Here is an 11,594-nt window from a genome sequence, read left to right as displayed (position 1 = left end):
GCGTGTCATCAGCGCCTCGGTCGCCGACTTTTCTTCGTCGGTAGCTTCTGCATCCCAAGAGCGGCGTCGGAGGATTTTCTCGTTGTCGCTAAAAGGAGGAATGTTGTGTTCCAGCGAGTCGTCGCACTCCTCGAGAACATACAACCATTTTTTGCGCCACCCTTGGACCGAGTCAGGGAATTTGACGTCGAAATACTCGACATCAGGACGGACGCAGATAACAACACCGCCTATATTATAGGCGACATTGGGGGAGCCATTACGGCGGACAAGGAAGATACGTTTCCATAAAGCCCAGTTAGGATGGACTCCAAGGAAATATTCGCAAAGAGTGATGAAAATGGAGATGTGGAGGATGGAGTTGGGAGTAAGATGATGAAGCTGCAGCCCATACACAAAAAGCAATCCACGCAAAAAATCGTGGATGGGTGTGGCAAGGCCACGGATGAGATGGTCGACGAAACTAACCCGATAACCAATAGGAGGCGTCGGGTAGCTCTCCTCGCTGGGGAAGCGGAGCGCTTCCTTCTTCTTGCTCAGGCTGAGTTTTTTCAGCAGGTTGACGTCCTGCGCGGAGATCTTCGATCTTTCCCACTCCGTGTTCCCCAGATCTGGCGTCGCCATTGTTGCTTCAGGAACGCTGTGCCTCATGAGTCTTGGGCGCGGTGGCATCAACAATGGCGTGGAGGAAGTAGGTGATTGCTTGGGCGCTGGAGCTCTTGTGGTTGCTAGGAAGATTTGGGCAGAGAGGATTTTTGGTGCGGCAAAGCGAAGGGGATTGACGGAGGAAGACGAAGCCTATTTATAGCGAGTTCAGTCAAAACGTCGCACCGTTGGATGATCTACGAATGGACTTGATGTTGTACACGTGGATCAAGGGGTAAAACAGTATTTTTACCATGATGGAACTGGACAGGCGCTACAGCGCGCGTGCCAGGAAAAGCGGAGGACGTGTGTCCCCCACTTGCGTAACGTGTCAACAGGTCGCAGAATTTGGGCCCGCAGGTCAGTGAAAGGGACAGCTCTCGCGTCTTTCCAATATAGTGATCGTGGCTATCGTTAGCACTGATGTCACCTTACCAATGAAAACTTCGGCTGGCATTTTTTAAAAAGTGGCGACAGTAAGACGATTGGTAATCTCGAGAGCCTTTGACCAAATACAAGTTTTTGTCCAAATGCTCGGGGCTACTTTATAAAAAGGTTTCGAGAAATTTGATGGAGATGGAGACATTTCAAAATATAGCGACAGAGAGAAATTGGAGCCTACAGCCAAGGATAAATCCTCGCTGTAGCCTCGGGGGCTACTCCCATCGGGAGCGCTGTTCGCGCACCCGATAAATATGAACAGAAGCATAGAAAATGACAATATAGTGGCAAATATGCTAAAAAGGTGAGCCTACAACCAAGTACAAGCACTTGGCTGTAGCCTCGGGGGCTACTCCCATCGGGAACGCTGTTCGCGTGCCCGAGGAAATTTGAATAAGTCCTGGTGAGCATATTCTGAGTTATCAAAATAACTCTTCATATACTCCCATCGGGAGGTTATGTTAAAAACAATATAAGTCATCCGTTGACTCGAACAAATGTGCTACTCCAGCAGCCGGAAAAAGCACCCGACAATATATTCTCAGAGTGCCTCAGTCGCGAGAAAATCTCTGAATGCCGCAAAACTCTGCGAAGGTAAGTCCCCAGGATCCGTCCTATGCGGCGTGGCACCGCCTCTAACGGCGCTTTGCTACTTTTTCCGTGTCAACAGATACGAAGAAAAATCCTAACGGTCGCGTTAGGTACCCGATAAAACATGACTGGAATTCGGCATCTGGTAAGACCTTAAGTGGCGCATGTCGAATTACGCCAGTATCCCGGGAACATGTCCAGGGACGTGATCTTGAAGTAGGTTTTGGTGGATTGCTACGAGAGCAGTTAACTGGTACCTGATCCGTCAGATGAACCAGCCCCAATTACCGTTATCCCTGTACAATATATAATTTCTTTATAAAAATTTGTCGACTTGCAGAAAATCATATGCAGATTGTAAATGTGGAGATTTTCCTTGATTCTGCGATTCAAGCAAAATCTCGGGGGCTACTGACATGGGCATCCCCAATGGGCCTGCCGAAGAAGGTACCCGGGGTTTGCTGGAGGCCCACGACCCGAAGTTTTACATAGTTTGGAAAGATAGAATTGTATTAGGAGTATCAACTTGTAAATAACGCGGGACGGTTCAGAAACCCTCCCGAACTCTGTAACTTGTGCATCACGAAACCCTCGGCTCCGCCTCCTATATAAGGGGGAGTCGAGGAACAAAGAGAGGATCGATTTATTGTTTCACGCAACCCTAGTTTTCATAGCAATCGAGTACTTTTCCGGCTGAAACCTTCGAGATCTATTTGCCCTCTACTTCCAACTAAATTCTAGTCTACAACTCGTAGGCATTGATAAGTTAATCCCTTATCACTGAGAAACAAACAGAGATGAGGAAGAAGGAAAGATTGAGCACATCTTTTTTTGTGGAATATATAGACTACAGTCTTCTTAGTGATCTATACGGATCTTGCGGATATCTTGATGTTGCACAAAGAAATAGAAGCATCACAAAACATTTGATGTACGCTAAGTAAATTCTCAAGTCAAGAGAAAAATTTAATTATTGTTGTATGCTGGAATATATGCACATGCAACTGCTTACAGTGATAAGATGCCCACGTTCTCCAAAAGCATATGAATGCTACCTGTAATAATTACAAGCAGGTGGTTCGATAGCAAGGTACTACATAAGCGGAAAACAACGTCATTGGAATTATCAGGTCCGAGTACATTACTTACTGAAAACAACCAACTGTAAGACTGCGTGCGATGCTAATTAGACCATACAGTGTATCAGTTTACCAAGCATATAACAAACAACAACGTTTGTTTTAGCATTTTTTCAAACGGTTGGCATGTGAGCAAACTAAAGGCCGCTCCAAATAATCTCCATAAAATTGAGCAAACAAAATTGAGAAGAAGAGGCTGAAAGAAAGATTAGAAAATCAAATCAAATGAGAAAATTTAAATGAGATTGGGAGACTGAAGATGACTGAGCAGATAAAACTGAGAAGAAGTAACTAAAAGACAGAGATACAGAGAGAAGAAGAAGAGACCGGACAAAGACTGATCAAATAAGTGGTTCATAAAAAAACCATATTGGTCCAATTTGACATCTTAATAACACAAAAAACACAACCACACTTGTTGAGACTCGAAGCTTGCCACTGAATTAACACACTAGCTTCATATCTGAACTAAGACACAATCCCAGCTTATGGAAACAGGTACCCCCTAATTGTATCTTGTTCACTCCTGCACTAGGCTCAGTAGGGGTACAAAGAGACCAAATGAAAAATCAGAAGAGCTAATGAGCATATCGAGCCCTAACTCGAGCTCATTTTCAAGTGCAAACTAGTCACATCCAGAGCTGGCTGCAGATTCGGCCATTCGCACATGTGTACATTTTACTTCCTTGTTGTTGTCCTCTTCATCCATCACTAATAGTGCAGTTTTTTCTACAGAGAGAAATACATGGTTCAGATAAATCAGACTTGACAAAACATGTCCCACCAAAACTAAAGATCTAAAATGCATACGTTAAAGACAAGAAAATTTCAAGAAGGTTAAAGTACTTACTGAATAAAAATAAAAAAATCTTTATCTACCTTAGTTTTCTACGGAAGGTAGCAGCGCTGCTTCATATCATTAAGACTGAGAAAATAAGACTGACACAAATTAAGACTAAAAAATTAAGAGATTGATAAACCGAGAAAATTCAACTGAAGAAATTAGGAAATGGGACTGGGCTAATAAGAACTGAGAGATAGAGAGGGCTGAGCAAATGGACATAAACAAAAAATAAGATGACTGAGAATCAAAGGGAGAAGATAAATAATGATAATTGAAGAAAAAACTTAAAAGAGAACAAGGTGAACTGAAGAGGGAGGGCTGAGAAAAGAGTAATGAACATAAATGGGAAAACTGATAAAATCAAAGAATAAAGAGAAATAACAAACACTAAAGAAAAATGAAAGAATCTAATCTGAAAAATGAAGAAAGGGGAAAAATAATGAGAAACAAAGAATGATCTCACACTAAACAGTAAAACTGATAATGCTGAGCTACAAAAATGAATAACTGATCTAAACCATGATAATACTGAGCTACTAGAATGAGAGACTGAGCTAAAAAAAATACTAAGCTACATGAATGATAGACCTATCCAAAAAAAAAATTATAAGACTGAGCTAAGATAATGGGTAACTGAGCTAATGATTGAAAAGAAATAAATAATGAAACTAACAGTGAATGAAGGCTTTATGTTAAAACACTTTACCATGCTATAAGATTCTTCGCCGATTAAAAAACAATATTGTATACTCGTAAACGCTTTCCAACAACACTTGATATCTGGGATAAACCACAGCCAATCTATCCCTTGCCACAAAGCAACTATGACCTGGATAAAAATCCCACTACTTCTATGAGCATACAAACATATTATCAAACCATATTTTCTAGCTTACCGAACATAATAAGATACATAAATAATAGTTAACAGATGAAAATTCAGAATAAAACATGAGATGAACATCTATCTAAAACCCGAAAGGTAGACATGAACAGGACCAACGGCATTCAGTGTAATGCTTACTCATAGAACATGTAGATCTCAATGGACAAGTCACTGATGCATGGTTCCGCTAAACTCTAAATAAAACATCCTTCGAGGAAGAAGAAACACCTCTTTTACATATAGAAAACAAGATAACAAGAAATAAACTAAAAGAGGGAAGTTGAGTTACTAAAAAAGCTGAAGCTAAGAAACTAAGAATGACACAAATCAACTGAGGCAGACATTAGAAAAGAAATTGATAATTAATTGCAAAGAGACCTAACAAGCTAGAGGTATAGATGAAAAAACCGATGCATGACATCAACCATAAAACACGTCAACATCGCGGGGTGGAATAAAATGCACAACACAAAAAAAAAAGCAAAAACTAAGCTCTGAATTTTTTTGAAGCGCACTTAGTGTCAGAAAAAAACATAAAATTGTGAGAACTACGTACTTATTAAACATCTAAAACTGATACAACCGACTCAGCATAGCAAGCACAATCCTCCGAACTTGAAGCGTGGGTCAAGGGAATTGCGGCAGTCTTCTAAAGGTGAACAAATGGTAGTCATAGATTTTTGACTTTTAAGTAGAATGAGTTTACACTACTACTGTAACCACACACACATGCCATGGTATGCAGTGGCCTTATGTATCAAGCTGTCCATCATTAGTTATGCCACATATTGTTTCAGATATAATAATTTAAACACCTTACATGTAATATGCGTATGCATAAATGTCCAGTGACCACTAAACTTCATTCAAATTAGGGAAACCGACAACACTGAGACCCTTTGATACCAATAGATGTTCTGGCCCTTGAATGCATAGGCACTAAACGATCCTAATCAAATCAAACAGTCATGCACATCGCTCCTCCAACTACCAATCAAAAAACACTATAAAGAATCAAACACGAACATGTAAAACAGGAAAAACAAAGCTTATGCTGAACTAATCATTACCAAGCAATATTCATAGATACAAAAGTGATAAAATGAACTACACAAGATGCTTGATAATGAACTGCTGCAAGCAACAACTGAACTAATAGCAATCAAAATGAATAAGAACTACACAAATCCCTAGGAACTACTCCAGCATCAAATTTTCCAGGTTGGATCTTACCCTTGCCCAGTAAATGAATAACTGCCCTAAATGGGGATTGGCGGAAAACAGGGGGACACTGACAGTGAAGAAAGAACCATGAAATTAGCCTCCACACCGTCATTCAATTCGTGTGTCCACATAACCCTACAAAGCCACCACGAGATCCAGAAAAAACGTAAGCTGCGCATCTACGCGGGATGCATCGGGCCAGCATGCGAGGCAAAGGACGCACGAACGGAATGAAGGGCGCCGCGGCGACATACATCAAGTGCGACAAATAAGAAAGCAGATCGCAACGTACCCCGATCTGCCGACAGGGCCTGCTCCTTCCGCCTTGTCTGTCGAAAGCAGCTCCGCGGCCGCCATGGGAGAACCTTGACTCTCCGCCTCCTCCAGGACCCATCTACCTTTCTGTCCTGGTGATGAATGCGTAGTCCGCCCTCCTCCGTCTGATGACCTCCTCGCTCCACTTCCGCCGGGAAAGAGCCCAGCAAATCCCCGTCCTCGCATGGACCTCCCTCTCTCTGCCTGGAACATGGGTCGGGCGGGGAAACGAAGAAGACGACTGAGGGAAAAAAACCGGTCAGGAAACTAAAAAGAAAAAAACCGTTCGGCAACGGGCAGAAAAAGAATCGAAATAGGAGGCGTCAAGATTCACGCCAACTGACAAGAATGAACGGACCAAGATCTGACTTGTGGCGAATTGTAATTTCAGCTAGCTGAAAATTAGAAGGGAGAAGTCTAGTTTGCCCCCCTAAACTTGTCCAAAAGTTCACTTCACATCCCCTAACTTTAATTTGGTTCAACTTTCACCCTTAAGCTCTAAAAACCGTTCAGAATTACCCCTTCCACTGTTTTGACAGGTCTTGGCCCGGTTTTTCTTTCCATTTCAGCAGTTTTTTCTTCCTGTATACCAACTCATCATCCTAGTAAGTTTAACCCATCACATAAGTATTAATTTGTAATAACATGAACTTTGCAGTTACTCACAAAACTGGTTGTAGCTAGGACAGAGGCGGAAACATAGCGGCTTAAGCCCTAGTGGCGGCAGCATGGGCAGGGGTAGGGGCAGGCGATGACCTGGGCAGGGCAGTCGGGCAGGTGGCACCACCGGCACCATGAGCTGGCCGGAGAGTGGAGACGAGGACCCAATCCTATTTTCATGTGGAGACGAGGCCGATCGCTTTTGTTTGTGGCGCATGCATGTACCAGGGACGTACAGTAATAAATGTACGGGGTAATTTACTAATATGATGAGTTGGCATATAGGAAAAAAATGTGTGATGTGGCGAAAAAAACGAGTCAAAACCTGCCAAAACAGTGAAAGAAGTAATTCCAAACAGTTTTTACAGTTTAGGGGTGATAGCTAAACCAAATCAGAGTTAAGGGTTGTAAAGTGGACTTTAGAACAAGTTTAGGGGGGTAAAGTGGACTTCTCCCAAATTAGAAAGCCCAAATCAAGCAGAAAGAAAAGCTGATTTTATTGAATGGTTTATAAACATTGATATGCCTGATAACATGGATTGGTTAATTATGGGTGACTTCAATTTCATCAGAAAACCTTCAGATAGGAACAAGCCAGGAGGATACTTAAATGGGATGCTTCTTTTTAATGAAGCAATCAGTAATCTTTGCTTGGTGGAATTACCACTAAAAGGAAGAAAGTTTACTTGGAGTAACATACAGCAAGCACCTCTTCTTGAAAGATTGGATTAGTTCTTCACCTCTTCATCCTGGACTACCAATCATCCTTCCTCTATGGTTTTTCCTCTAGTAGATACGTGGTAGCAGTATAAATACACTCATACAGACACATTAACGGAGTAGGACTAAGAATATCGTAAATTTATCAAAATTTAGATGTCTCTAAACACTTACGTGCATAGATATATCTAAATTTAGACAAATCTCTAGCATCTTTTTATGAACGGAGGGGAGGGAGTTTCGTAATATAGTAATCTTGGGATGGATTTAGTAATCAGCAAACGCATGAATCTCATCCTTGTTTGCTTTTATTGCGGACTATAGTATAGTAGATACGTGGTAGCAGTATATAAATACACTCATACAGAGACATTAACAGAGTAGGACTAAGGAGTAAATCACAAGTTGCTCCTGTGAGCAGTGGCCGGCTTGGGCGGTGTTTTCTTCATGTTGCCGAAGAGGGAGTGCCTGCCCTCTGCGACGACGTTGCCCGTGTCGGCGTTGGTGAGGAGGACGCTCGTGCCGGAGTAGGCGCCCTTGTGCCCGAGCGCCGTCGCCGTGATGCTCAGGTTGTCTCCCGGACGCGCCTGGGACAGGTCGGCGAAGGCGACGGACATGTCGACGGAGACCTTGAGGTTCTGGGCGTCGGAGATGGCGGCGGCGGAGCCGACCTCGTCGACCAGGGCCACGACGGCGCCGGCGGCCAGGCAGCCGGTGGTAGAGTCCTGCGTGCGCACGCACGTATGTATGCAGCTCAGCTGGGATGATGGATCAAGTGGAGCTATGGAAGTAAGGAGAGAAGTGAGTGACGTACGGTGAGGCTGGGAGGCACGGTGTAGGAGCAGTGGATGAGGCCCGGCTGGATGCGGACGACGCGGATCCCGCGCAGCGCGAACCCCTCGAAGAAGCTCGGCGACAGGTGGTCCGACGACGACGATGAAGAGAGGGACGCGGACGCGGCGGCGGAGAGCGCGTCCACCCGCGCGCGGTCGTCGGCGTTGACGCTCAGGGCGTCCCGCACACGAGCTGATTCGGCCATGGCCACCAGCTGCTCTGCTTGGTGCTGCTGCTGCTAGCTGGTGGATTTGGGAATTTTGTGACGTTGTCGTGATGACTTGGTTGTTGGTTTCGTTATTGGTGCCACACCAGCGGCACCAAAGGCGGACCAGTCAGAGCCAACCGCGTGCCGGCCCGCCCAGCTTCCAAATATTCATCATTTTTTTTTTGGCTAACCATCAGATCAAGCATCAATGTTAGAGCATCCCAGCGGTTGGCGCTCCCCGGGCCGAAATCCGGCGCTATTTAGCGCCGGATTAGACGAAACTTTGGTCCGGGGAGCGCCGAAGTTTCAGCCGTCTCCCCGCCTGGAACATCCGTCTCCCTAGCACGGCGCAGCAGATAGCACAGCACCAGGGATGGCATGGCGCAAAGCCACAGAAGCATAGCAATAGCAGCAGCCAGCACAGCAGCAGCCTCACGGCATGGCAGCGTCTCCAAGAAGGGGAGCAGCCATTGCTTGCTCAAGCACAAGAGGAGGAAGGTCAGGTGAGAGAGAGAAAGGAGGGAACCACTTACAGGCGAAGCAGAGAAGCGCAGCCATGGCGGCACGGCAGCACACGCCGGGCGAACGGCGGCGCCAAGCCAAGCCATGCACCACCTCGCCGCAATGCCAGCACCACCACGGCGAGGCACACGGCCGCGCCACGGCACCAGGAGCGTCGGCGGCGACGAAATCGCCGCAGCACATCACGGCAGGCGAGCAGAGGCGATGGGGACGAGTCAAGGAGGTGGCGAAACTTAGATCGACGCGGTGGATCTGAAGCACCGTCGAACGGCGGTTCAGATGCGCCACATCTCACCGCCGGCGATGGCCGGAGTTGGCCGGAATAATTCGGCGGAGGCGCAGGCGACCACGGCATCGCGAGAGCGAAGGGGGCTAGGGTTCGCGAGGGAGAGAAGTGAAGGGGACGGGTGTGTCCGACCGAGCCCAACGTGCGGCTCGGGTTCGGGTTAACCACTGGGTCACCCTGACATGTGGGCCCAGGGGCAATTTTGACTTTTCACAAATTCAATTAAAATAGAAACTTTACAAATACATAGAAAATGATAAACAACTTTAAAAAAATAATTAAAAATATGATAACTAATCAGAATAAAATTATCTATCATAATAAAATAAGAAATAGAATTTTTGGAAACAAACAAGATTAAGCCCAAATTTGATGATTAAAATAATCATTTAAATCACACCTTATATTTTCAATAATGAAAATAAGTCCATAAAAGCTTTGGGACTTTAAAAACACCTTGAAAACATTTCAAGGTTGTATTTTACCCTAAACAGAGTATCCCTAAATTGTTCTTAGTATTAACCTCTCACATAAAATAATAAAACATCCGGAAGGGGGGAACAAACCCTAAAAATGGAATGCATGCATAATTGCTTCTTTAACCATTGCCCTTATCGGACAATGATGCTATTTTTCAGCAACAGAGGACAAGGGTCAGTCCACACCATCCAACTGCAACACTTTGCAGTGTTCAGGCAAATTCATCACTTGCTCATGTCATTTGAGTATTTTTACTAAACTACTTGCAAAGTACTATGTCTATCACTATTGCATAAAAAGCAAAACCACTCTTTTCATAACTATGAATATGACTAAATGGTGGGCAATGGAACCATGGATTGTGTTGATATGGTGGAGGTTCCATTGCAAGGGTTTATATCCATCTAGGATTAAACAACAAATGTCGTCCAGTGATTCTTGTGTCGTAATACCCGTGTTAACCATAAGATCTGGAGTGGGACGGAGTAGTCAAAAGTGTTTCCACCTCTCGTTCATCAACGGATGCGCATTACTGTATGCACTTGATCTCGAGAGACAAGATGCAGGGTGGGGAACCCGTAGAAGTCCCCACGGTAATGTGGTCTATGATGGGTTGCAACTGCCGATGAAGGAATGTATGGTAGAGCCCTGCATTGACGTCGTGGTCGGGGTCCATCCTTAATTGGTGTAAGAGGACCGGCGAGGACCCAGGGTCGGAGATTGCAACAAAGGGTGGGTGTTCGAGGTAGCGGAGGAACATGATTGGCTAGACCTTATACCGGGCCTCACACCAAAGGAAGTGTGGACGGGAAAGCTGCCCGGTTGGCACCAAGGTTAAGATCTCTTATGGGTAAAGCAACACACCTCTGCAGAGTGTAACGAATCGTGACCAGTCACTCCCTGTTCCGGGTTTTGGAACTGCGAACGCTGCCGGAAAGGAACTCCATGAATTTCTAGTAAACCGGTGAAGGCTGACGGACATAGTTCTTCTGAATAAAAGCAACCTTTTGAAGAAATGATTATGAAAACCTGCATTGGTATTAGACTTTCTGGTTTAATAACGTAGTTAGTGCATTAAACACCTCTTTTCTATAATGAACTTGTTGAGTACGCTCGTACTCATACCACTCTTAAATCCCCTCGCAGACGTATGCGAATCGACTGGAGGAGGACAACGATGACCCTGAAGGAGCCGAAGTCATCGGCTATGAAGAACCAGACCTCTCAGGAGGCATCGAAGGAGTAGACTACCTCATAGTCTACGGAATCGGGGAGGGTTCCGAAGGAGAACAAGCTTAGACCTATCGAGTAGTAGTAGTATCCGAGCAGTATGAACTCTTAGTACTTAACTGCTCGAGGGGAATAAAATGTATAACCTAGTAAGACTTTTATATTGTAAGTTAAGTTCGGTTCGCCTCGAACCCAGGAGTATCCCTCTTAGGACCCAAGAGGAGCTCCGAGATGATATGTACATGTTGCTTGTAATAATAAATGGATGAGTTATGGACCTGCTATGTTCTGTTGTACTACTCTGAGGGATGTAATATTTGCGGATTGGTACTTCATGAATGTTATATCAACGACTGGCATACTACAACATGCAGTGTTATGCAGGGTCACCACAGTTGGTATCAGAGCAAAAGCTTTGACCTTAGGTTGGAACCTAGTAAATGGGACGAAAACGTTAGGAGTCAAATAGGATTAGTAAAGAATTCTCTAAAAATATGGTATCTATTCACTTGAGAATAAAACCATCATATCTTTTAGTGCGATAATTCTTTATTATCTCTATTATGATG

The 11,594-nt window shown here is 44.5% G+C and overlaps 1 protein-coding gene across 1 annotated transcript; it reads right to left on the bottom strand.

Annotated features, from left to right (window-relative positions):
• Positions 1-7,731: 7,731 nt before the first annotated feature.
• LOC127294660 (uncharacterized) lies at positions 7,732-8,596 on the bottom strand. Its single transcript, XM_051324526.2, has 2 exons — positions 8,280-8,596; positions 7,732-8,190 (listed from the first exon to the last, which is right to left on the bottom strand). Exons 1-2 carry the CDS (start codon positions 8,502-8,504, stop codon positions 7,864-7,866), a joined length of 552 nt encoding a protein of 183 aa, XP_051180486.1. The 5' UTR covers positions 8,505-8,596; the 3' UTR covers positions 7,732-7,863.
• Positions 8,597-11,594: the final 2,998 nt, after the last annotated feature.

This window comes from Lolium perenne, chromosome 4 (genome assembly GCF_019359855.2).
Source record: "Lolium perenne isolate Kyuss_39 chromosome 4, Kyuss_2.0, whole genome shotgun sequence".
NCBI lineage: Eukaryota > Viridiplantae > Streptophyta > Magnoliopsida > Poales > Poaceae > Lolium > Lolium perenne.
This window is presented reverse-complemented; position numbering and strand designations above follow the sequence as displayed.

Coding starts and splice junctions, on each gene's coding strand:
- LOC127294660 (XM_051324526.2), bottom strand. CDS start 8,504: ATGGCCGAATCAGCTCGTGTGCGGGACGCCCTGAGCGTCAACGCCGAC. Junction 8,191..8,279: donor CCGTGCCTCCCAGCCTCACC/GTACGTCACTCA, acceptor GTGCGCACGCAG/GACTCTACCACCGGCTGCCT.